At 44.1% G+C, this 27,577-nt stretch overlaps 1 protein-coding gene across 2 annotated transcripts; it reads left to right on the top strand.

Moving 5' to 3' along the window:
• The first annotated feature begins 750 nt into the window (after positions 1-750).
• Positions 751-24,032, top strand: SERINC1 (serine incorporator 1). Of its 2 annotated transcripts, XM_040429089.1 has the most exons (10): positions 751-877; positions 2,892-3,053; positions 3,135-3,328; positions 6,454-6,533; positions 8,740-8,877; positions 9,129-9,298; positions 17,998-18,088; positions 18,176-18,317; positions 18,401-18,628; positions 23,131-24,032. In XM_040429089.1, the coding sequence occupies exons 1-10, from the start codon at positions 839-841 to the stop codon at positions 23,267-23,269; spliced, it is 1,383 nt and encodes a 460-aa protein (XP_040285023.1). In that variant the 5' UTR covers positions 751-838; the 3' UTR covers positions 23,270-24,032. The 2 variants fall into 2 exon arrangements, with proteins under 2 accessions (XP_040285023.1, XP_040285024.1); XM_040429090.1 differs by lacking the exon at positions 751-877 and having other exon boundaries at positions 2,918-3,052; positions 3,133-3,328; positions 23,131-23,269.
• Positions 24,033-27,577: the final 3,545 nt, after the last annotated feature.

The raw sequence follows: 27,577 nt of genomic DNA, 5'->3' as shown, positions 1-27,577 counted from the left end.
CTGCACACCAAGTAAAACTAATGTAAGTGCCAGGAGGAACCCTAGAAAAACAATGGGGGTCATTTATTATGGCTCGCTATGCCAGCTTTTGGTGTAAAAGGAAAGTTGCAAAAAACTCCTGAGCACCTAAATTTAGGCAGAGACGTGGACATCGATTCCAGCAAGTTCACCAACATGTATGCCTCTTTCCAGGCGTAAATGGCGACTGAAATCTGGAATAGACACATAGACTGCCGGAGGATGATTAGGCATGTGCCTCCTCCTCTGGTATCAGACCAACATACAAAAGAATGTCTTAAAATGGATTATATTTTACTTTACTACAACTCTGTTTGTCACTTTGTGTGATCTAATAAAAACTCACTGCGGTGTGCCACGGAATTTCCTTCTGGATTATACACAATATGTTGTTATTTCTATGGAAGGAGGATTTTCATATACAGAAAAGAAAGCTGAGGGTTTAATCGTGACAGAGGTTTAGCAATATCAGTCCTTTTTTTTTTTGTTTTGTTAGAAAAGTGACGTCACCCAAAATCACTGTTACGTAACCACACAGAACACAGTAACATCATGTGACTGTTACCCAGGATCAGCCTGACCACGAGAGAACCAACTGTCTGCTGCTGAGCTGTCTGCGGCACAGGCGCCATGACACCGTAGACCCGCCTTAGTGTAAGGTCAGACTGGTCTCCTGTAAAATGGCCGTCACAGCACAGCCAGCTCCCTCTCAGACTGGGCGTGTTGCTGGGAAGGAAATGACGCTGGGTTGCCTGTCTGGGTTGTAAACAAGGAGCTATCGCAGCGGCTCCATTTTATATTGTCAGACACCGAGGCCGACATGGGGGGAGTCCTAGGCCTTTGCTCTGCTGCCAGCTGGGTAATTACCGGGGACTGCAGTGTGGGTGGGCATATCGTGCTGAGCCTGACACAGCCACTATACAGGGCTCCGACCTGGCTCCTCAGTGGGTAGTGCCCAGGGTCAGCACCTTGTCTTTGAAAGGCATAGAAGGGGGTAAAGACTATTTTAGCATCCAGTTTATATGTGGCATTACTTGTAACCCTGACACTACATGTTATACTGCAGCACCTATAGGGGATGTTTGGTGGGGTCCTAGGATATGCCATCTGTGGGGGTCTGAGTCTGACACCCTCACCCTCACAGATCAGGAGAATAAATGAGCCACCCAGCTCCGCTGCCCCTTCTATGCCTAGCATTGTGCTAGGGTCATTTATGTGAGGTGCAGTACCAGATAGTGCCTGCAGTAGAGAGTGGCACTGTGCATGGTATAGATCCAAAAATGGCTTTTTATCATGGGCATAGATTGTACATTGATGGTTTACCCTAGGATTATATGGAACCTGTGTAGCCATTGTAATACATTGTGTGTAGCAGAGATCTATGGGTGGGATTTTGGTGGATGGCTCTCCTCCTGTGTGTGTTTGAAGAGCAAAATAGTGCAGCATGCAGCACTTCTATATAGTAATCTTTATATATATATATATATAGCGCCGACATATTCCGCAGCGCTTTACAATCAGAGGGGTCATTTACAAATAGTCATAAATAACATGACAAGTCAATAATTAGAACAAGAGGAATGAGGGCCCTGCTCGCAAGAGCTTACAATCTTTGAGGAGATAGGGGTGATAGGTAATAAGTGCTTGATATGTACACTGCACGTGCCAGTCACCAGCCAATGGGGGTTCGGAGAAGAGTTATATTAGGGGATATGATAGGCCACCCTAAAAAATGGAGTGCTTAAATCTGTGGATGTGGGGAATGAACCTCATTTCTTGGGGTAGGGTATTCTAGAGAACTGGTGCAGCTCAGGAGAAGTCTTGGATTAGGGTGGATGCTAGGCTTAGATTACTTTTAGAGGGTAGAGCACAGGTAGGGTGATGGACAGGGACGAATGCGGAGATATAAGCGGGTGCCGTGGACAGCCAGGAGTTGAAATTGAACCCTGTACTGTACGGCCAACCAATGCAATGACTGGCACAGGGCAGGGGGCAGTGTAGGGGTTAGACAGATGAGCATGGGGGCTGCGTTCAGGATATATTGGAGAAGGCAGAGTCTAGTGAGGGGGGAGACCAACTAATAGCGAGTTACAGTAATCAAGGTGGGAATGGATCAGGGCAACAATGAGAGATTTTGTTACTATTTCTAATTAAATGATGGACATCACGACCGAACACTGACACAGCCAATTTAAGTCAGTGGGGTTTCAGGGGCACTGTTGGTGTCCATCACATGACGTCTTTCCCTAAAAAGGAAAAAACGGAAATGCGATTACAGATGTGAACCCAGACATGCATCATGTTGCCTGGAAGTTCTTCAAGCTGACAGGACAGGAGAGGAGCCATTGAAAACGTCCTAGGGTGTGGCTTATTGGACACAACCAAGCTTCACCCACCTGCAGTGACCATTGACTGCACAACTCTACTGCCACCTGCACCCTTCTGATCGTCTGATGACGTAACCCCTGCAGATAGTTTTTGGGTGTATTCTTCACAACACAGCGGCACACCCTCAAAAGGCGTCAGTAGTGCAGCCTCAGGCGTTGGGCCCTTTATAGCTCTTCATATAAATAAGATATTGGAAAGTTGTTTTTTCTGTCCACTAAAGGCTAGCGTTGAGCGAACTTGTGTTTTTAAGTTCGTCGTCTAAAGTTCGGGTTATCGAAGAATCGCGTTATGGATTCCGCTACCACGGAATTTAGAATCCATCACGCGATTCTTCGATAACCCGAACTTTAGACGCCGAACTTAAAACACAAGTTCGCTCAACACTACTAAAGGCCTTTTTCATGTTAACCAGGAATTTGAAGCTTGTTCAGTTGTCCCCCAGTGTCTACCGTGGTGTTTCATGGTCCTTAATGGTTACTTTCCAGATTCCTTGCCTTTGTGGCAGCGCACCATGTCTCCTCTGTCGCTGCTGTCCAAGTGGGAACAGTTCCACAGTTACTCGACTCATCTACGCCTTCTTTTTGCTTCTTGGGGTTGCAGTTGCTTGCGTGATGTTGTTTCCAGGAATGGAGGAGCATCTAAAAAAGGTCAGAAAAAACTAATCCACGTGATGACACCATGCGCTGTAGGTTTTTATGATAGCGATGCCTAATTATATTACTTTGCAGATTCCTGGCTTCTGTGAGGGAGGAATGGGATCTTCAATTCCCGGAGTGAGCGGACATGTGAACTGTGACGTGCTGGTCGGATACAAGGCGGTGTATCGCGTGTGCTTCGGAATGGCCATGTTTTTCCTTCTCTTTTCCCTTCTTATGATTAAAGTGAAGAGTAGCCAGGATCCACGTGCTGCCGTGCATAACGGGTGAGGCAAAACTTTCAAAAGACAATTGAAACAAACCGAATTCTTCTCATAGTCCTGCTGCTTGAGATATACGCCCCATAGTTCACGGAGAGACGCCATCTTGGTAATGGGAACTCCAGCACTTAGGAAAAAGATGTATCTGTAAAAACAGTATTTTTATTCGCTATCCATAAAATACATGACCCAGTCCACCAATAATAAAAAAAAAAAAAAGATTTTGCTTTTCGAACCCATGTACGCGGGTTCTTAGCCTGCACAAAGGTTTGAAACGCATGAGTTTTTTTTTCTATAAGTGGACTGTGTCACTTTTTCATGGTATTGCTTTTACGGATACGTCTTTTTCCTAAGTGCTGGAGTTCACATCTGTCTGCTAAAATAAGTAGATTTATCGGAGGTGGTGTTTCTAAGATAAATCACAGTTCGTATGCTGCCATTGCAGCTGCCACGTAGATCATCATAAAGTTTCCTAGATTGCTAAATGGCAGATTTACCCAGTCGAGTCACATTATTATGACCACTTCCTGCTTTTGATGTCGGCAGCGCGTAGCTCATGAAGGAAGTCACATGTCGTGAGCTGGCTTGGTGGGTATATAAGGTGTGCGATAGGCTGTCTGCACACAGATCCCTCGTTGCTGTGATGGGTAAAACGAATGATTATTGGCTTTTGGACCAAGCGTTGCAGTTTTTCTGAAACTGCACAGTTTGTGAACTATTCGTGTGCTGAAGTGGCGAAAGGGTATTGCGAGCGGACAAATGGCACCATTGTGAATAAGGCTACTTTCACACTGGCGTTTCTGGGTCCGCTTGTGGGATCCGTTTCAGGGCTCTCACAAGCGGCCCAAAACGGATCAGTTCAGCCCCAATGCATTCTGAATAGATAAAGATCCGTTCAGAATGCATCAATTTGGCTGCGTTTGGTCTCCGTTGCGTATTTTAGACGGTCACTAAAACGCAGCTTGCAGCGTTTTGGTGACCGTCTGACTATGCGGAGCCAAACGGATCCGTCTAGACTTACATTGTAAGTCAATGGGGATGGATCCGTTTATCACTGACACAATATGGTGCAATTGAAAACGGATCCCTCCCCCATTGACTTTTAATGTAAGTCAAGACGGATCCGTTTTGACTTAGACTTTTTTTTTAATGAATAATGCAAACAGATCCGTTATTAACGGATACAAGCGTTTGGATTATTGATGCGGATCCGTCTGTGCAGATACAAGACGGATCCGCACAAAACGCAAATGTGAAAGTAGCCTAAGCGACATAGGAAATTGTAGAGCACCATGCGTCATTGATGTGATCAACAGCTACGAAGGTGCATGAGGGTGGACGGACCTGCTACAGTGAAGCAGATAGAACCAGGGGGCTACCAGATGTGTGTCTAAAACATCAGTTCAGTGAACCCTACTGTGTAAGCGGCTCTGAAGTGGATGGATGGTCACAGCACCCCTGCTAATGAAGTGGCAGCATTAGCATTGGACCTCTGCTGATTGGCAAAAGGTTGTCTTGTCACATTTTTTGCTTCATTGAACGGATGGACGTGTCAGGTGACATACATCAGAGAACAAACACCCTGCAACCATTGCTAAAAAACACATGCTGGTGATAGCAGCGTTATGGTGTGGGGAATGTTTCTGGGCCCACTCATCATGTGGAAGGCACTCTCAACCCATCCGAATATGTATGAATAAATCCTTGCAGATCACATACAACAACACATGCTGATTGTCTTCGCTGGGGCAGATGGGATCTTCTAGAAACACAAAGCTCCATGTCGCACAGCTAGAAATGTCCAACATTGGTTAGAAGACCATGACCAAGACTTCCAAGTACTACCCTGGCCCTCGAATTCCCCACACTTGAACCCATTTGAGCATCTTGTTCGCTCTATGAATCCTCCCCCGTGCGCCCTCCAACAGCTGTGGGATGCACTGCAGTCAGTATGGCCTCAGATGCATATGACGACCTACCAGGAACTTGAGTCACTCAGAGCCTGTCTAGTTGCTGTCCATGCTGGACACGGTGGTTACTCTGCATATTAGCTGGTAGTCATAATAATGGGACTGGACTGTAATTGGTTATGCATTCCTGCATCTTCTATCCAGAAGTCCTCATGCATGTGGAATTACACAGATCCTCACCATCTGCTATGGGGCAATACCATGTGCCTCTGATTTTCATATTGTGCATCATGGAAGCACAACCCAGGTACTTACAATACAGGGGGCCTACTCTGGACACATGGTGTGACTGTATGTGCTACAGAAAGGCCTGTTTTGCTAGAAAAACAGCAAAATCAAATATATATATATATAGTATATTTGTAACCCTGTAAAAAATGTAATTGAAAGTTTAGGTACACTTTAAAGGGTATCCAGGATTAGAAAAACATGGCTGCTTGCTTTCTTCCAAAAATAGATCCACACCTGCCTGTTGGTTGTGTATGGCTTTGCAGTTCAGCCTCATGTACTTCAGTGGAGCCGAGCTGCAATACTAAACCTATGTGGCACCGTTTCTGGAGTAAAGTAGCCATGTTTTACTAATCCTGGACAACCCTATTGACCCCATTCCCAACATGCACTGTGGCTGAACAGGCACCATAGACACCCAGAGGTAAAGTCTGTGATAGGCGATAAATCAGATTACAGACTTTTAGCCCCTCTATTGTGACCACGGCATATGGAGGGCCCAAGCAGCTTTCCCGCTCCAAGATTGAGGGAACCGTTCATTCGCTGTGGCAGCCCTAGGGCCTTCTACAGGCTCCGCAGCCTGCACCACCGATATTCCTAAGGAGTCAAAGTCCGACTTCTTAATAGGCCTTGGAAGATGACAAGGCTGTTTATGGATGGATGTTTGGCTTGGCTATTTTCCCTTGTCATGTTCCAAGGCTTCTTCCAACTCGGACTTTGACTCATAGAAAGCCACTTCCAGAAGGTGGTGTTGGTGAGATGGTTCTCTTTGCCTGGGAGATCCCTCTAAACTCAGCATGCAAAGAGGTACGTTTTTTTTTAACTTGCATTATTATCACATTCATTCTGCCAGAGCAATATTTCCTAATTCATCTATGTATGAAGTGATAGGTATGTAGATAGCATTGCTTATTATTCATGTCTCCTCTGCAGCTTTTGGTTCTTTAAGTTTGCGGCAGCCGTTGGAATTACTGTTGGAGCGTTTTTCATCCCTGAAGGACCTTTCACCACAGGTAAGTCTGTTTTCTATGAGGAGATTCCATATAGTAAAAGTTTGGGCAGAAAATAAATGCAAATATCAAGGCCTGAGCTACATTGTGACTTTTTGTAGCGGCAGTCCAAAATGCTGCAGCGTACATGACTGCATACAGCTCAGTCACTCAATAGTTAAAGGCGTTTTCCCATAAGCAAGTATAGGTGATCTTCTGGGTTATTGACCGCTGGGACCTCCACCGATTAGGAGAAGGAGGGTCCTCAAGTTCCTTGTTTGATTAGAGTTGTGGTGCGCACCTGTGACTACCAGCAGCAGCATTGGTCAGGCCTACACACCAGTGCTCCATTCACACAGGGGATGCCCTAATGATCATACATGTATCACCTAACTTGTGGAATGTGTTAGGGTCCGTTTACACGTCCGTGGTGTATTGCGGATCCGCAATACACCCGGACGGTACCCCCATAGAACTGCCTATTCTTGTCCGCAATTGCAGACAAGAAGAGGACATGTTCTATTTTTTTGCGGACCCGCGTCCCGGAAGTTCGGGGCCGAAGCCCGGAAATGCGGATGCAGAGAGCACATAGTTGCTCTTTGCATCCCGTTCTGCCCCATTGAGAATGAATGGGTCCGCACCCGTTCCCGATATTGCGGAACGGATGCGCACCCATTTGCGTACGTCTGAATGGAGCCTTAATCTGTGAGAAAAGCCAGTCAGTAGCACAAGAAAATGTCTCTAACCCTGGCCTTAAAGTGTTTTTCTGAGACTTATTCTCTGGATATGTCATCAGTATCTGATTGGTGATACAGAGGATAGGTCATCAGTTATAAAAGCCTACCCTAAATCTCTGATTACTGACAGCTCATTCACAGTCTTTATAGCCCCATTCTTAGCAAACTAATAAGAAAATAGCTTAAAGGGGTTCTGCACTTTCATTTAACTGATGATCTATCCTCTGGATAGATCATCAGCATCTGATCGGCGGGGGTCCGACACCCGGGACCCCCGCCCCCCGCCGATCAGCTGTTTGAGCCCCACTGATGTCATGACTAGTATCAACTAGCGTGGGCGGGGCTAAGCTCTGTTCCCTTGTATTAGCCCCGCCCACGCTAGTTGATACTAGTCGTGACGTCAGTGGGCCGGCGGTAAACAGTGAGAAGGCTGCGGCGCTGCTGGAGCGCCGTTACCTTCTCAAACAGCTGATCGGCGGGGGTCCCAGGTGTCGGACCCCCGCCGATCAGATGCTGATGATCTATCCAGAGGATAGATCATCAGTTAAATGAAAGTGCAGAACCCCTTTAAATAAGTGTTTATGAGCGGTCAGGAGATTAGAGATAATGCACAGCCATCAAATGACAGTTCATAGTGAAGGTAAGATGCTTAAACAGGACCTGTGACCACTCCCATCATGTCTGTTTTAGTAACTACTTGCATCCCCCTTGTGATAACAATTCTGGAGCATCTATTCCTATGACTATGATGTGCCATTCCTGTATTATTCCTGCTAGAAGTTTACAAATAAATTGCCAGCAGTCTGCAGTAAAGGTACTGCTGGGTGTTACCAGTAGCAGGTGTGTGTGCCTCTGTCCAATCGGTGCTGCCGGTGTCAGACTGTGCAGGGACACACTCCTGGACTGGTAACACCCATCTGTACTTTTACTGCAAGCAGCTGATAATTCATTCATGACGTCCTAGTAGAAATAACAGAGGAACGGCACAACATAGAATCATAAGAATAGATGCTTGAGAATTGTTATCACAAGGGGGATGCAAGTAGTTACTAAAACAGACATGATGGGAGTGGTCGCAGGTCCTGTTTAAGCATCTTACCTTCACTATGAACTGTCATATGATGGCTGTGCATTATCTCTAAACTCCTGACAGCTCATAAACACTTATTTAAGCTATTTTCTTATTAGTTTGCTAAGAATGGGGCTATAAAGACTGTGAATGAGCTGTCAGTAATCAGAGATGAGGCTTCACATGAGCCATTCCCTGATGAAACATTGTAGGCTACTAGAGAATGTCAATGCTGTACAAAGACCAATTTGTAGCTCAAAATGAGTAGAATGAAATTATATAAAATAAAAAAAATAATAAAAAAGAATATTCCCCATGTGAACATGCGTCCACTGCTGGTATGACTAACATTGTGCCTTTTCTGCTTGAATTCTTAGACATTTCCCAGACTTTATGTTTATGTTTTGTTTTTTATATATTTCAGTGTGGTTCTACGTCGGCATGGGTGGCGCATTTTGCTTCATACTCATCCAGCTTGTTTTACTGATTGATTTTGCCCATTCTTGGAATGAATCCTGGGTTGAAAAGATGGAGGAAGGAAATTCTCGTTGCTGGTATGCAGGTGAGCCACAATTGTATCCATTCCTGAAAGGTACTAGTCTATGTACTACTGGAAAAATTAATTACTTTTATATTCAACAGACAGACTTTTGATGAAAGAACTGATGCCATTAAGGGTCACAGTGGATTTGATGAAAATGGCTTCATATAGTGCAAAATAGATTTACTATGCCATTCTGCAATGCTAAACTCTATAAAACAGGATTTAGATTTCTGTTGTTGTCTAATACATCCAATACTTTGTTTCCATAGCTCTGCTGTCGGCCACCGCTATTAACTATGCCCTGTCAGTGGTAGCCATAGTGCTCTTCTATGTGTACTACACTCATCCCGAAGGCTGCTCTGAAAATAAAGCTTTTATCAGTGTGAATTTGCTTCTGTGCATTGGAGCTTCTATAATGTCTGTTCTACCTAAAATTCAGGTATGTTCATACAAATGAGCTTTGATGGTTTCGGCATGTGAGATTATGTGTCTGAATAGTATAATAATAATACAAGCATGACTACAAAATGACACCAGGAGATTATGTGTCTATATAGTACTATAGTAAAAAGAGCATGACTACAAAATGACACCATCAGATTATGTGTCTATATAGTACTATAGTAAAGAGCATAACTACAAAATGACACCATCAGATTATGTGTCTATATAGTACTATAGTAAAGAGCATAACTACAAAATGACACCAGGAGATTATGTGTCTATATAGTACTATAGTAAAGAGCATGACTACAAAATGACACCATCAGATTATGTGTCTATATAGTACTATAATAAAAAGAGCATAACTACAAAATGACTAGAGTTGTTGCGATACCAAATTTTTGATTCGGTTTCGATACCATGAAAAAGTATTGCGATACTCGATACCATTCGATACCACGCGAAAAAAATAAACAAAAAAAGCCACGTGCATTCCTCATTTTTAAAAATGGCGAATCGCGCAGTTTTTATTTTATTTTTTCTGTTCCGGCATTCACCACCTAGATTTTTTTTTTATATTTTAATAGTTTGGACTTTTCTGACGTGGCGATGTAATATGTTTATTTATATATTTTATATGTGAAATTGGGAAAAGGGGGGTGATTTATACTTCATATTTTAGTGTTTTGTTTTTTTTCACTTTTTATTTAATAACTATTTCCCCCCTTAGGGGCTAGAACCTGGGATCTTTCATCCCTTTTCCTATTCACCCTGATAGATCTCTATCAGGGTGAATAGGACTCCACACTGTCCCTGCTGCTCTGTGCTTTGTGCACACAGCATCAGGGATGTTACCATGGCAACCAGGGCTTCTGTAGCGTCCTGGCTGCCATGGTAACCGATCGGAGCCCCAGGCTTACACAGCTGGGGCTCCGATCAGAAGCTGCCACTGCACCACCAATGAGGGGGAGTGGAGAGGTCCCTGTGGCCACTGCCACCAATGATTTTAATACTGGAGGGTTGAGAGGGGCCGGCGCACTGTGCCACCAATGATTTTAATGGGATGGGGGGATTGAGGGGGGGGGGGCACACTGCACCACCAATGATTTTACCCCTTTATACAGGAGGCGGGTACTAGCAGATCAGCGGCAGTTAACTGCCGCTGATCGCAGCTCCCTGTCAGGGGCAGGGTGCCGGCAATGCGATTCTGCTGCCGGCACCCGCCTCCTGTATGTGTTAAAGACTGACTACTGTATATGAGTCCAGACTTTCACTATTAGGCCACACAGAGCGGCGCCCAGCGATGTCTCAGCACTCACCATTTAGTCCTGGGCGCCGCTCCGTTCGCCCGCAGTGCCCCATTACTGTCTCCTCTCCTGCTCCACATGCTGCTGATTACTATCGGAGCGATGGGAGGAGACATCAGCTTCACTAGTGGGCGTTCCTTCTCCCTGGCTGTAGCGCTGTCCAATCGCAGCGCAGGGAAAAGGAACGCCCACTAGTGAAGCTGATGTCTCCTCCCATCGCTCCGATAGTAATCCTATCATTGGTGGCGCAGTGCGCCCGCCCCTCCTCCGCCCCTCTCTTCTCATTGCCGCCCCTCCTCCACCCCCTCTCTTCTCATTGCCGCCCCTCTCTTCTCATTGGTGGCAGCGGCAGCAGCACAGGGGGAGGGAGGACTGCTTCCTTCTCCCCGTGCTGCTGAGAGAGAACATGAGCGCGCCGATAGCAGCGCGCTCATGTTCAGAGATACTAGACTGCGCAGAAGCGCAGCCCAGTATCGAAAAAACGGAAATCCCGGTATCGTATCGATACCGGGACAAAAGTATCGATTGGGTATCGAAATTTCGATACCCGCAACAACCCTAAAAATGACACCATCAGACACTACAAAATGACACCAGGAGATTATGTGTCCATATAGTACTATAGTAAAGAGCATGACTACAAAATGACACCATCAGATTATGTGTCTATATAGTACTATAGTAAAAAGAGCATAACTACAAAATGACACCATCAGATTATGTGTCTATATAGTACTATAGTAAAAAGAGCATGACTACAAAATGACACCAGGAGATTATGTGTCTATATAGTACTATAGTAAAACGAGCATAACTACAAAATGACACCATCAGATTATGTGTCCATATAGTACTATAGTAAAAAGAGCATAACTACAAAATGACACCAGGAGATTATGTGTCTATATAGTAGTATAGTAAAAAGAGCATAACTACAAAATGACACCATCAGATTATGTGTCTATATAGTACTATAGTAAAAAGAGCATAACTACAAAATGACACCAGGAGATTATGTGTCCATATAGTACTATAGTAAAGAGCATGACTACAAAATGACACCAGGAGATTATGTGTCTATATAGTACTATAGTAAAAAGAGCATGACTACAAAATGACACCAGGAGATTATGTGTCTATATAGTACTATAGTAAAAAGAGCATAACTACAAAATGACACCATCAGATTATGTGTCTATATAGTACTATAGTAAAAAGAGCATAACTACAAAATGACACCAGGAGATTGTGTCTATATAGTACTATAGTAAAGAGCATGACTACAAAATGACACCATCAGATTATGTGTCTATATAGTACTATAGTAAAAAGAGCATAACTACAAAATGACACAAGGAGATTATGTGTCTATATAGTACTATAGTAAAGAGCATGACTACAAAATGACACCATCAGATTATGTGTCTATATAGTACTATAGTAAAAAGAGCATGACTACAAAATGACACCAGGAGATTATGTGTCTATATAGTACTATAGTAAAAAGAGCATAACTACAAAATGACACCAGGAGATTGTGTCTATATAGTACTATAGTAAAAAGAGCATAACTACAAAATGACACCAGGAGATTATGTGTCTATATAGTACTATAGTAAAGAGCATAACTACAAAATGACACCATCAGATTATGTGTCTATATAGTACTATAGTAAAGAGCATAACTACAAAATGACACCATCAGATTATGTGTCTATATAGTACTATAGTAAAGAGCATAACTACAAAATGACACCAGGAGATTATGTGTCCATATAGTACTATAGTAAAGAGCATGACTACAAAATGACACCATCAGATTATGTGTCTATATAGTACTATAATAAAAAGAGCATAACTACAAAATGACACCATCAGACACTACAAAATGACACCAGGAGATTATGTGTCCATATAGTACTATAGTAAAGAGCATGACTACAAAATGACACCATCAGATTATGTGTCTATATAGTACTATAGTAAAAAGAGCATAACTACAAAATGACACCATCAGATTATGTGTCTATATAGTACTATAGTAAAAAGAGCATGACTACAAAATGACACCAGGAGATTATGTGTCTATATAGTACTATAGTAAAACGAGCATAACTACAAAATGACACCATCAGATTATGTGTCCATATAGTACTATAGTAAAAAGAGCATAACTACAAAATGACACCAGGAGATTATGTGTCTATATAGTAGTATAGTAAAAAGAGCATAACTACAAAATGACACCATCAGATTATGTGTCCATATAGTACTATAGTAAAAAGAGCATAACTACAAAATGACACCAGGAGATTATGTGTCTATATAGTACTATAGTAAAAAGAGCATAACTACAAAATGACACCAGGAGATTATGTGTCTATATAGTAGTATAGTAAAAAGAGCATAACTACAAAATGACACCAGGAGATTATGTGTCTATATAGTAGTATAGTAAAAAGAGCATAACTACAAAATGACACCATCAGATTATGTGTCTATATAGTACTATAGTAAAAAGAGCATAACTACAAAATGACACCATCAGATTATGTGTCTATATAGTACTATAGTAAAAAGAACATAACTACAAAATGACACCAGGAGATTATGTGTCCATATAGTACTATAGTAAAGAGCATGACTACAAAATGACACCATCAGATTATGTGTCTATATAGTACTATAGTAAAAAGAGCATGACTACAAAATGACACCAGGAGATTGTGTCTATATAGTACTATAGTAAAAAGAGCATAACTACAAAATGACACCATCAGAGTATGTGTCTATATAGTACTATAGTAAAGAGCATGACTACAAAATGACACCAGGAGATTATGTGTCTATATAGTACTATAGTAAAGAGCATGACTACAAAATGACACCATCAGATTATGTGTCTATATAGTATTATGGTAAAACAAGCATAACTACAAAATGACACCATCAGATTATGTGTCTATATAGTACTATAGTAAAGAGCATGACTACAAAATGACACCAGGAGATTATGTGTCTATATAGTACTATAGTAAAAAGAGCATAACTACAAAATGACACCAGGAGATTATGTGTCTATATAGTATTATGGTAAAACAAGCATAACTACAAAATGACACCATCAGATTATGTGTCTATATAGTACTATAGTAAAACGAGCATAACTACAAATGACACCAGGAGATTATGTCTATATAGTACTATAGTAAAAAGAGCATGACTACAAAATGACACCAGGAGATTATGTGTCTATATAGTACAGGGTGGGCCATTTATATGGATACACCTTAATAAAATGGGAATGGTTGGTGATATTAACTTCCTGTTTGTGGCACATTAGTATATGTGAGGGGGGAAACTTTTCAAGATGGGTGGTGACCATGGCGGCCATTTTGAAGTCGGCCATTTTGAATCCAACTTTTGTTTTTTCAATAGGAAGAGGGTCATGTGACACATCAAATTTATTGGGAATTTCACAAGAAAAACAATGGTGTGCTTGGTTTTAACGTAGCTTTATTCTTTCATGAGTTATTTACAAGTTTCTGACAACTTATAAAATGTGTTCAATGTGCTGCCCATTGTGTTGGATTGTCAATGCAACCCTTTTCTCCCACTCTTCACAAACTGATAGCAACACCGCAGGAGAAATGCTAGCACAGGCTTCCAGTATCCGTAGTTTCAGGTGCTGCACATCTCGTATCATCTGAAGGCAATCGTCTATGCTGTGAAGATACGAGATGTGAAGCACCTGAAACTACGGATACTGGAAGCCTGTGCTAGCATTTCTCCTGCGGTGTTGCTATCAGTGTGTGAAGAGTGGGAGAAGAGGGTTGCATTGACAATCCAACACAATGGGCAGCACATTGAACACATTTTATAAGTGGTCAGAAACTTGTAAATAACTCATGAAAGAATAAAGTTACGTTAAAACCAAGCACACCATTGTTTTTCTTGTGAAATTCCCAATAAGTTTGATGTGTCACATGACCCTCTTCCTATTGAAAAAACAAAAGTTGGATTCAAAATGGCCGCCATGGTCACCACCCATCTTGAAAAGTTTCCCCCCTCACATATACTAATGTGCCACAAACAGGAAGTTAATATCACCAACCATTCTCATTTTATTAAGGTGTATCCATATAAATGGCCCACCCTGTATTATGGTAAAACAAGCATAACTACAAAATGACACCAGGAGATTATGTGTATGTATACCACTATAGTAAAACAAGCATAACTACAAAATAACACCATAAGATTATGTGTATGTATAGTACTATAGTAAAACGAGCATAACTACAAAACGACCCCAGATTATGTGTCTATATAGTACTAAAGTAATCTCATGGTGTCATTTTGTAGTTATGCTCTTTTTACTATAGTACTATATAGACACATAATCTCATGGTGTCATTTTGTAGTTATGCTTGTATTATGTGTCTATATAGTACTATAGCAAAACAAGCATAACTACAAAATGACAACATGAGATTGTGTCTGTATAGTACTATATACACTGCTCAAAAAAATAAAGGGAACACAAAAATAACACATCCTAGATCTGAGTTAACTAAATATTCTTCTGAAATACTTTGTTCTTTACATAGTTGAATGTGCTGACAACAAAATCACACAAAAATAAAAAAAAATGGAAATCAAATTTTTCAACCCATGGAGGTCTGGATTTGGAGTCACACTCAACATTAAAGTGGAAAAACACACTACAGGCTGATCCAACTTTGATGTAATGTCCTTAAAACAAGTCAAAATGAGGCTCAGTAGTGTGTGTGGCCTCCACGTGCCTGTATGACCTCCCTACAACGCCTGTGCATGCTCCTAATGAGGTGGCGGATGGTCTCCTGAGGGATCTCCTCCCAGACCTGGACTAAAGCATCTGCCAACTCCTGGACAGTCTGTGGTGCAACGTGACGTTGGTGGATAGAGCGAGACATGATGTCCCAGATGTGCTCAATTGGATTCAGGTGTGGGGAACGGGCGGGCCAGTCCATAGCATCAATGCCTTCGTCTTGCAGGAACTGCTGACACACTCCAGCCACATGAGGTCTAGCATTGTCTTGCATTAGGAGGAACCCAGGGCCAACCGCACCAGCATATGGTCTCACAAGGGGTCTGAGGATCTCATCTCGGTACCTAATGGCAGTCAGGCTACCTCTGGCGAGCACATGGAGGGCTGTGCGGCCCTCCAAAGAAATGCCACCTCACACCATTACTGACCCAATGCCAAACCGGTCATGCTGGAGGATGTTGCAGGCAGCAGAACGTTCTCCACGGCGTCTCAAGACTCTGTCACGTCTGTCACATGTGCTCAGTGTGAACCTGCTTTCATCTGTGAAGAGCAGAGGGCACCAGTGGCGAATTTGCCAATCTTGGTGTTCTCTGGCAAATGGCAAACGTCCTGCACGGTGTTGGGCTGTAAGCATAACCCCCACCTGTGGACGTCAGGCCCTCATGGAGTCTGTTTCTAACCGTTTGAGCAGACACATGCACATTTGTGGCCTGCTGGAGGTCATTTTGCAGGGCTCTGGCAGTGCTCCTCCTGTTCCTCCTTGCACAAAGGCGGAGGTAGCGGTCCTGCTGCTGGGTTGTTGCCCTCCTACGGCCTCCGCCACGTCTCCTGATGTACTGGCCTGTCCCCTGGTAGCTCCTCCATGCTCTGGACACTACGCTGACAGACACAGCAAACCTTCTTGCCACAACTCGCATTGATGTGCCATCCTGGATAAGCTGCACTACCTGAGCCACTTGTGTGGGTTGTAGACTCCGTCTCATGCTACCACTAGAGTGAAAGCACCGCCAGCATTCAAAAGTGACCAAAACATCAGCCAGGAAGCATAGGAACTGAGAAGTGGTCTGTGGTCACCACCTGCAGAACCATTCCTTTATTGGGGGTGTCTTGCTAATTGCCTATAATTTCCACCTGTTGTCTATCCCATTTGCAAAACAGCATGTGAAATTGATTGTCACTCAGTGTTGCTTCCTAAGTGGACAGTTTGATTTCACAGAAGTGTGATTGACTTGGAGTTACATTGTGTTGTTTAAGTGTTCCCTTTATTTTTTTGAGCAGTGTAGTAAAACAAGCATAACTACTTGAAGTAACGCTATAATTGAAAGTAATAGTTTGCAGAGGGATTAGCAATCATTCGTGGCATGCTCAGGCCCTGCACTAAGCATAAGATACTGTTACACTTTTGCCTGGAGTGTTCCTTTGAACACAAAAAAAAAAACAGGCCAGCACCTCCAAAAAAAAAAAAAAGGGTGCACGCTACCATGGCTGCAGTGTTAAAGATAACAAGGACTACAAGTAGCAGCACACTGCAATGTGCAAAGACACATGTAAACACTGGAAACATGAATAAACGTAAACTGCTCTACTGCTATACTTACTATATGAAAATTACAAGCTCTTTGTGCATATTTTTGATCAAAACTTTTTCTCGCCCATCTACCAGCGACAAGGTGGCTTCTAACAGATGGGACCTACACTGTTGAGCACGTTGGCATCAGATAGAGCAATATAGGGCAAATGGCAGGTCAGCTTTAAGGTGCTAAATTGCCGACCACTGGTGGAAACATTAAGGCCTCATGCACAGGACTGTATTTTTGATCCATGTCCAATCTGCATTTTTTGCTTATTGCATGCAAACCTATTGATTTCTATGGGGTCAGAAAAAAAGCGGACAGCACATAGATATGATCCGTGCGGCTGTTCTGAAGTTTATAGAACATGTCCTATTCTTGTCCGTCTTACGGACGAATAGCCGTTTCTATAATAGGGACCGAGGAAAGGGCAGGATGCACACAACCAGTATCCATACTTTGTGGGTCCGCGGACTGCAAAATACATACGGTCGTCTGCCTGAGGCCTTAAAACCATTACATGCGAACCATCTCCTTTGAACCAGATTTCCAGCTAATGATAATGAACTAAAAGGGTTTTCTAGGACCCACAAAAAAATGGTTTTTGAAGGATGGGAATGATCTAACATATGTCGTATTCACCTGCTGAATCCCTCACTAATCTAACGCTGCAGCTTTGGTGGTCCCTGCAATCTACTGTTCCACGTGACTCCTGTAGCCGATCGCTGGCCTCAGCGGTCACCTTGGCTAGTTGTGCTGCCACGTCGGTCTTGCTACAGTGATGACCTACCCACCAACCCCTTTAAATGTGTTTGGTTGTAAATTTTTGTTTTATTGAGAAATATAACAAAGGCATTACAAGCTTTAAACAGTGCAAATTAGGGTATCAATCACCATTATAATTGCATTAGTACATAAGCGATGTCAATCAATGATAAAATAACATGAATATGATGTATTTCAATGTGTTTGGAAGCTTATCAGTTACCCTCCTTTTCATTTATAGGAATCTCAGCCCAGATCTGGCCTGCTGCAGTCTTCTGTGATAACCATTTACACCATGTATCTGACTTGGTCTGCCATGACCAATGAGCCCGGTATGTATGTTGAAGGGGATTCTGAGCAATTCAGTATGGGCGTACACATTTCAGTACACAATGTAACTTTTCTGACTTTGTTTTCAGATAGGAAATGCAATCCCAGCTTGCTCAGCATCATTGGCTACAATTCCACCACCACTCCAGGTCAGGTCCAGGTAGTGCAGTGGTGGGATGCTCAAGGAATTGTTGGACTGGTTCTTTTCTTGCTCTGCGTCTTATACTCTAGGTATATACACATACGCTGTTGTGTTGTCTGGTCTTGTTTTACTAGTATGTACTTTCACTAAACTGCCTTGTATATTTTTCCAGCATTCGGACATCAACCAACAGCCAGGTGAATAAGCTGACCCTGACTAGTGATGAATCCACACTGATAGAAGATGGTAGCAGAAGTGACGGGTCCTTGGGGGATTCTGATGATTCGCACCGTGCTGTTGACAATGAGCGGGATGGAGTTACCTACAGCTACTCCTTCTTTCACTTCATGCTTTTCCTGGCCTCTCTTTACATCATGATGACCCTCACCAATTGGTACAGGTGCGTATTTCTAAAATAAACTTTAACAATGCTACCCTACAGGTGAGTTGAGGTTTTATACACTTATCAGAGGGACGCCATGTTTTTTTCTCGTACTTTTTTCCATTGGGGGACACAGACCATGGGTATAGCTTAGAGGTATTATTAGGAGGGACACTATGCAAACATAAAAGAGCTCCTCCTCCTTGGGCTATACCCCCAGGCTCCACCAGGAGGAACTCAGTCTTTTCATCTGAGGGAGAAGACTTCAGGAGCAGATAAGTATAAGGCTGCATCCTCTCTGTTCCCCCTCTCCCCCCCCCAGAATTTGCGTCCAGACCGCCGGAACGTTTTTTCCCTTCTCGCGTTCCGGGGGATCCGGCCCGAGCTTTGGACCTCTTGATAGCAGTTTCCTCCCTTCTGGACCAGGGGGTTATTACCCCAGTTTCCCCAGAGGAACAGGGCACAGGTTTCTATTCAAACCTGTTCGTGGTCCCAAAGAAGGAAGGGTCAGTGCGTCCGATCCTGGATCTAAAACTGCTCAACAAGTTTCTGCGGGTGCGGAGGTTTCGAATGGAATCTCTCCGCTCCGTTATTGTTTCTCTTCTTCCAGGGGAGTTCCTCGCGTCTGTGGACATCCAGAACGCCTATCTGCATGTCCCGATCGCAGAAGCTCACCAACGATTCCTGCGCTTCGCCATTGGTGGTCGACACTATCAGTTTGTTGCCCTTCCTTTCGGGTTAGTGACCGCCCCTCGGGTCTTTACCAAGATCTTGGTACCGCTCATGGCGCTTCTTCGTACCAGGGGCATTCCTTTGCTGCTCTATCTGGATGATATCCTGATAAAGGCCCCCTCGCTTCCGCAGGCCGAGGACAGCGTCCGGATCACTGTTCAGACTCTGGGAAATTGAGCAGCCAGCCAAACTGTTCCAAAGTCCTCTCTCCTTCCGTCCCAGAAGCTCTCCTTCCTGGGGATGATTTTGGATACCTCGACCGCCAGAGTATTCCTGCCAGTCTCCAAGTCCTCCCAGATCCAGGGGGCAGTGTCGCACCTGCTGCGCTCCCCGTGCCTCTCCATTCAGGAGTGCATGCGGGTCCTGGGTCTTATGGTAGCCTCTTTCAAGGCCGTTCCATATGCCCAGTTTCATACTCGATTGTTACAACAGGAGATCCTTTCCCTCTGGGACAAGACCTCTCGTGGACTGGACGATCGCATCCGCCTGTCTCAGCGGGTTCGGGCAGCTCTCCCTTGGTGGCTGTCCCCGATGAACCTGAGGTCTGGAAGATCCTTCCTCCCGTTCTCCTGGACGATCGTCACCACCGATGCCAGCCTCCTGGGTTGGAGCGGCGTTCTCCAGTCTCGCATGGTTCAGGGGGTTTGGTCGGCGGCGGAATCTCGCCTTCCGATCAATATTCTGGAACTGAGGGCGATTTTCCACTCCCTCTCCCATTGGACTCCTCTCCTTGCAGGCCTCCCGGTGAGGATTCAGTCGGACAATGCCACGGCTGTGGCTTGCATCAACCATCAAGGCGGGACCCGCAGCCGGATGGTGATGCAGGAGGTGACAAGAATTCTGCTGTGGGCGGAGTCGCACGTTCCGGTGTTGTCAGCGGTATACATTCCAGGAGTAGACAACTGGACAGCGGACTTTCTAAGCCGCAACAAGGTGGATCCAGGCGAGTGGTCTCTACATCCGGACGTACTCGAAGACGTCTGCCACAGATGGGGCCGTCCGGATGTGGACTTGATGGCATCCAGGCTCAACAACAAGCTCCCGGTGTTCCTGGCTCGTGCCAGGGATCCGAAGGCGTACGGGGTGGACGCGCTGGTGTCTCCGTGGCAGGATTTACGCCTCCTCTATGTCTTCCCTCCGCTTCCTCTGCTACCGAAGGTTCTGCGCAAGATCGAGGCAGAAGGAATTCCGACCGTTCTCATCGCCCCAGATTGGCCTCGCCGCCCATGGTTCTCGGATGCTGGCGGACGCCCCATGGCCTCTTCCCGATAGAGAGGATCTACTGTCTCAGGGTCCGCTCTTACGGTCTCTTCGTTTAACGGCGTGGCTGTTGAAACCGCCATCCTGAAGAAGAAGGGGTTCTCGGATTCAGTGATTAGAACCATGATCAGTGCGAGGAAGCCGGCTTCCTCCCGGATTTACTATCGTACCTGGAAGGCCTTCCTGACTTTTTGTGAGAACTCGGGGTTCCCTCCCCTTCGTTTTTCCATCCCTTTGGTACTGTCGTTTCTTCAGTCCGGCCTTGAGATGGGACTGTCGCTGAGCTCCCTGAAAGGTCAGGTTTCGGCTCTGGCTGTCTTTTTTCAGAAGTCCCTTGCTCTTATGGGTCCTGTGAGGACTTTTCTTCAGGGGGTGGCTCATTCGGTTCCCCCGTATGTTCCCCCTTTGCCTCCTTGGGACCTCAATTTGGTCCTGCGCGCTCTGCAGGCGGCCCCCTTCGAGCCTCTGAGGGAGGTCTCCCTGACTTTTCTCACCTGGAAAGTAGTCTTTCTTGTGGCCATAACTTCCATCAGGCGGGTGTCGGAACTGGCCGCACTTTCCTGCCAGGAGCATTTTCTGGTTTTCCACCAGGATAAGGTGGTGCTCTGTCCGGTTCCCTCCTTTTTGCCCAAAGTAGTCTCTCCCTTCCACCTTAACGAGGATCTTGTCCTTCTCCGGCAAACCCCAAGGAACGGGCTCTCCATTCCCTGGATGTCGTCCGGGCCCTGAGGGTGTATCTGACGGCTACCGCCTCCGTCCAGACTCCCTCTTTGTGATTCCCGAGGGACCTCGTAAGGGTCTGGCGGCCTCCAATGTCACTGTGGCTCGATGGATCCGCTCGGCTATCGCCGCGGCTTATCGCGCTTGTGGTAAGGTTCCCCCGGCTCAGATTACCGCTCACTCCACTAGGGCGGTGGGAGCTTCCTGGGCAAGGCGCAATCGTGCCTCAGCGTCTCAGCTGTGTAAGGCGGCCACCTTTACGAGGTTTTATCAGTTGCATTCGCTGGCTTCGGCTGATGCTGTCTTTGGCCGCAGGGTTTTGCAGGCTGTGGTTCCTGTTTGACAGTTTGACGTTCCTCCTGGCGGTGCTGATATTTTTTCCCACCCCATGGACTGCTTTAGGACGTCCCATGGTCTGTGTCTCCCAATGGAAAAAAGTACGAGAAAAGGAGATTTTTTTGTGAAACTCACCTGTAAAATCTTTTTCTCGTCTTTTCCATTGGGGGACACAGCTCCCACCCATTCTGCCTGTTGCAGGAGGAGTTTTCAGTTTGGTTCTGTTGTGGTTGGACCTCATGGGCTTTGTCTGATGGCTTCCATTATTTTTTTCTGGTCTCCTCCTACTGCTTTTGCAACGCCTGAGTTCGTCCTGGTGGAGCCTGGGGGTATAGCCCGAGGAGGAGGAGCTCTTTTATGTTTGCATAGTGTCCCTCCTACTAATACCTCTAAGTTATACCCATGGTCTGTGTCCCCCAATGGAAAAGACAAGAAAAAGATTTTACAGGTGAGTTTCACAAAAAATCTCCTTTTTCCGATGTTTGTCAGCATGATGCTATTGGGTTTCTATAATGCTGTACAATCTGTGAACAGGCAGGAATCAGACTTCTGTGATGTTGTTCCACTAGTCCTAAAATTTCTGTAGGTCATGTGCTAATATATGAGGCCTGAGCCTTTGTGTATCAGACCAGCAAGTCGGCAGTCTGCAATAAGGAATATTTCATGACCATTAGTAGTTTTAAAGAGAATCTTTCACCACTCACTTGAAGTAAGAAGGAGGAGCACTTTTCCTCTGAATTACGCTGACAGTAGGTATACAGGAACACAGTACATTTACTTTCAGTCCTGACCTTCTCTCTGTTCCCTGCACTCAGTAACTAACCAAGAAGAAGAGATGCACAGGGACTAGAGATAAAGGAGCAGGGCTGTGGTAAGGAGATATGAGGCAAGCTGAGAAGCCTGCCTTTTTATGTTCCGCAGTTATCTTCAGCGTTCAGTAGATGCTGAAGATGGACTCTCAGGGGGTTGCTAAGGAGACTCTTTACACCCTGTTTTCTAGTAAAAATAAACACCTCTGCCCAATAAAGTATATCACAAAAATGCTTAACATCCCTGTCCCTACACAATATTAAAAATAAACTGAAATGGCAAGATATTACCTTACAGAATATTTGCTATTTAAGATCTTGAACTAATGGATTTGGCGAGCACAGGGGAGGGAGTGAGCCCGGTCATTAAGCTGTGTTCACCAACGGAATAATCATGCGGATATCATTGTGTAGTCTGTGTTGACATCCTGTGAGTGAGTGTGTGTTATTTTGGGAAGAAAGGATAGAGTATAGCCCCCCTGAATGAATCCATGTGCGGACCAGTGCAAGCCGTGACCTGGTTTTCAGTCACTGGTACGTGCCTTGGTTTTATGCATCATTTGCTCAGTTCTCCAATACGATACCATACATTGTATAAACCTTCATTGAGTCACTTTATGTATTTAATGTGAAACTGACTTAATTTTGTTCTTTTTCTCCTAGCCCCGACTCTTCTTACAAGACTATGACTAGCAAATGGCCGTCGGTTTGGGTGAAAATTTCATCAAGCTGGGTGTGCATTGTCCTGTACGTCTGGACCCTGCTTGCTCCACTGGTGCTGAGCAATCGTGACTTTGACTAGGGAGATGAATTCAGTAGAGTATGCAGTATGTCACCATGTGCCAGGAGCACTAAGTGTGTATAGTAACATATGCCAGTTTTGCATGTTTTTTTTTTTCCCCCGCTTGCATGATGCTGCAGTTTGTCCTGTAAGGTTAGTCATTTGAAGCTTACACTCCATAGAAAAGGCATCTCATTCCAACTGCGGTATGTTTAACTGTGATAGCGTAAGAGACTGCATCTGAGGTGATACATGTGGTAAGAAAACCAATGGAGGAGACATCACTGTGCTGGTCAGGCAGATTGGAACGTGTCACACTATGGCGGTATGGCAGTATAAGAATACATACTCAGGTCATTGGCAGAAAACCTGTACACTCTTATGATTTATAGGAACCCTCCAGTTAGCACTGCCATAGCTACATATGTGTACGGGAAGTAGTTTTAGATGAGTTGTGACATCACGAGTTGACCATTACATTTGTCTGGAACTCCGCACTGAAGAATGGATAACTAGACGAGAGGTTGTATGGGCACTTGTCATTTGTATATAGGTCAGTATTGTAACCTGGGGTGGACTCCTGGTTTTTCCACTATTTTTGTGTTGACTCTATAGTAGTATAATGTAAGTGTGATGATTTTGTATATGTGATCCTTTTTTCAGCTTTATTTTGGAACCTAAGATCATTGTGACTTCAGATCCTTTGTTTTGTTTGTATTTAGCACTGTGGAAATATTTGAAGTATTGTCTTACTAAATAAAGCAAAGACTTCTACTGCAACACAGAACATTGTTCTTGCCTGATAATGTGTTACATATGTACGGTGGAGTCTTTTGGTTACTGTGGGCTCACGACTTCTTCCGTTAGCGCTTGATTAGTTGAACGAGCAAGGACTCAAAGGGGTTGTCCAAATTATTTTTATTGATGACCTATTCTCAGGATAGGTCATCAATATCAGATTGGCGGGTGTCTGACGCATGCAGCCTTCTCTTCATTGTTTATCTGCTCACCGACAGCAGCAATCTATAGGAACGGGCTGTCCGATTGAAATAAATGGGACAGCTTAGGTGTAAGCTGTTGCGACGACGAGCAGGTAAATAAAAATTCAAAGCAATACTTTCTTAGAACCAGTTCATATATTGGAATTTTGGCGCAGATTGTGTACCAAAATTGTATTGTAGGCTGCGTGGTGTCCACCTCCCGTCATTTTCGATGCCCTTCCTTGGCTTGGTGTCTGGACAGACATCGCCGGAAGCTGTGTTAGGTGTCCCTTCGCGGTTTAGCTCTGTTCACAGGGGCTAAACCGCGTCCTTGGGATTCAAAGTGTTAAAACAGAGGCTTTGGAGTACACTGTAATAATCTGCCATATGAACATATACGAAGCATAAATGTTTTATTTATGGAGCATATGGTCCATAATTTTTCATTTTCACTTACCTAGAGCCAAATTGGTAAACGCCCCCCCCATTAGTAATTCAATGTAATAAATTTACACAAACAAATTTATACAAAAAATAATAATGCTCTCGCCAAACGTGTCCTGCGTCATTGCTGTAATACACAAGTTTCCCCATTTTTGATAGTGACTGATTTTATAACGTGGTTGTTGGCTGCTGTGCATGGGAGATCGGTCAACCCATCCAGTCCCAGACATACTTGACATCTTGCACCAAGCTGTTGGGTACCCTGAAGAGCATGATGTGCAGGAGGGCATTAGATGTGGTGTTCCAACAACATAAGTGATGCCATAATGTCCTAGACCAATAATGGCTAACCTCCAGCTGTGGTGAAACTACGACTCCCAGCATGCTCCATGAGAACAGCCGAGCAAGTGTGCATCTTGAAAGTCGTAGTTTTATCACAGCTGGAGTGCCGGAGGTTAGCCATCAGAGTCCAGCAATAGAAAAATGGGGCGCCTGTGACGTCCGGTGTTGCCGGGGGCAGATCCTGGTTAAGGGAACGCCTTCCGCCCGCAGCACCAATCCAGGGCACAGGTGCCAGTGACGTCTATTGTTGCTGTGGGGACTCGGCGCATTATGGACACAGAGTACGCCGGATTTTGGCGCGAATTCACTTCTGAATACAGCGCTGGTTTTCACATGGACCCTCCTTCACCAGTAAGTATTATTTATTTTAAGTATAGGTAATGGATAGATGGTGTAATTAACGTCACTAAGTCACTTCAGATGTAGAATTTAGATCATGTGATGTAACGCCCCACACAGGACACACTCACTGACCCACTATTTAAAGGCACATTCCACTATATGATTTCATAGCTTAAGACCAGAGATGGTTGAAACGTTGCTAATAAAGTAACCGTTTTTTCACCTGAATTGAAGAGTGCTGTGGATTTTTCTATAATTTGTTCTTTGTGAATTGGGACATTTAAACTTTATTTTATTTTTTTATTCCAATTTAAATTTTGTAGGAGTCCGAGTCGGTTCATTTTTGCCGACAGAATCCAGGTACCCAAAATTGCCTGACTCCTCGACTCGGACTCCACAGCTCTGCCCTTGGTTACTGAAGTGCCACCCTGCAAGGAGGTCCTTGGTCTGGAAAGGGTTGACGTGACCCTGACTCAACATATACCCTGCTGCAGAACCCAAAATAAAAGGGTGCACCAACTTGGTTGTTTTAACATTGACCAAGCTCAACTACAAGTTTATACTTTGTCAATCTCGGCCTAATCGGATTAAGTTTTTCAAGTCTTCTTCCATTTACTTGTGTAGTTGCAAAGCCAGAGGTTGCACTACATTTTTCTGCAGAAGAATACTGCATTTGAGTAGCAGAGGAGGAATATAAAGTCAGTTTTTTTTTCTGGCCATAACATTTTTATTTTTGTCAATGTGGCCATAGGAGGGCTTGTTTTTTGCAGGATTTCTTTTTTTTCTTTTTTCCCCCAGACACAATTTTAGGGTCGTAGAACCAAACAAGAAAGAGGCCTCATCTATAAGATCATAGTCGAGGGCAAGCAAGAAAACCAACTATATAAACCTAAAGTGTCGTTCAACAAACGGATGCCCAATATATTAAAAATATATATATTATTTCATAATAATAGATAATACATGATAATTAGAGTATTAGGGATAACAAAAAAAGAAATTTAAAGAGTCAGCAGAAAAAACTCCGGATGCCGCAGTCCCCCGGCCGGTGTCTCTATAACCTACCACAAGATGGAACACATGTAGGGCATGTATAGAATACGCAATGTGGTGATACACAGAAAGTAAGGGGATATATAATATATATACCCTAAAAGGTAATACTACCTGTGATCATCACCTAAGTGCGTAGCTACAGGATGAGGCACCTGGATCCTAAAATATCACAGACAAAAAATATTGCCCATATGGGATACTCCGAATAAGTACATAAATGAGACCCCATGAACCAGACTAACTAGAGAGCTGTAAGCAAAAAGACTCAACCTAAAGTATCAGATGGAAAATCACAACATACCCTGAGACCTGGTGGAGGGCAGAGACAACAGGCACAGGACAGGCAAAAGACCCCGACGCGCGTTTCGCATCAGCTTCATCAGCTCCTGACCGGCCGGGGGACTGCGGCATCCGGAGTTTTTTCTGCTGACTCTTTAAATTTCTTTTTTGTTATCCCTAATACTAATTATCATGTATTATATATTTTATTTCATAATAGATATTTTTAATATATTGGGCATCCATTTGTTGTTTGTTGAACGACACTTTAGTTTTATACTATTTTAGGGTCACAGCTTCAGTTAACATTTTTTTGGCAAGTAAAAAGTTCTGCCATTGTTTACATTTACACCACACGGCATAACTAGTATATTACTATTTATATGCATGAGACATTTTAGAAAACATAAAATTGCTTGTACAGGCACATCTAGGACACTTATGCAAGTGTAATTGTCACTTCTGGAACGACCAATTAGGTGTCAGACGGCCGTGTGAGGTACGTGTTAGGGCGGCATTTTCTGGCCCAACCACATTTTGTCCAGAGTGATCTATAATGCTGTTGCAGTTCCAGCACGACCATGGGTCTAATATAGGACAGTAAAATCGTGGCCACCTGGGAAAGGGGGGGCGGGGGTTAGCATGGAAGGAGCGACCCTGTTGAGTTTCAATGTGCCTGAGCCTTTGTTCTAGAGGGAGGTAAGCCACTACCATTTCTCCATTTAGAACACATGCACATGGATCAGGCGGGTGAGAGGAACAGCTGTCGGCCTATCGGGCCTTTAAACCACCTCTATGAATGTCTGCCATCTTTAAAAGCAGGTTACGCCAACAGCGACACATTTCTGTGTTTGTGCCATGAAGTAGGAGTACAACATGCCTTGGA

The sequence above is a fragment of the Bufo bufo genome, chromosome 4 (genome assembly GCF_905171765.1).
Source record: "Bufo bufo chromosome 4, aBufBuf1.1, whole genome shotgun sequence".
In the NCBI taxonomy this organism is placed as follows: Eukaryota; Metazoa; Chordata; class Amphibia; order Anura; family Bufonidae; genus Bufo; species Bufo bufo.
Note: the sequence above shows the minus strand (reverse complement) of the source record. Positions and strands in the feature narration are given on the sequence as shown.

Coding starts and splice junctions, on each gene's coding strand:
- SERINC1 (XM_040429089.1), top strand. CDS start 839: ATGGGGGGAGTCCTAGGCCTTTGCTCTGCTGCCAGCTGG. Junction 8,878..9,128: donor TTCTCGTTGCTGGTATGCAG/GTGAGCCACAAT, acceptor TTGTTTCCATAG/CTCTGCTGTCGGCCACCGCT. Junction 18,629..23,130: donor ACCCTCACCAATTGGTACAG/GTGCGTATTTCT, acceptor TTTTTCTCCTAG/CCCCGACTCTTCTTACAAGA.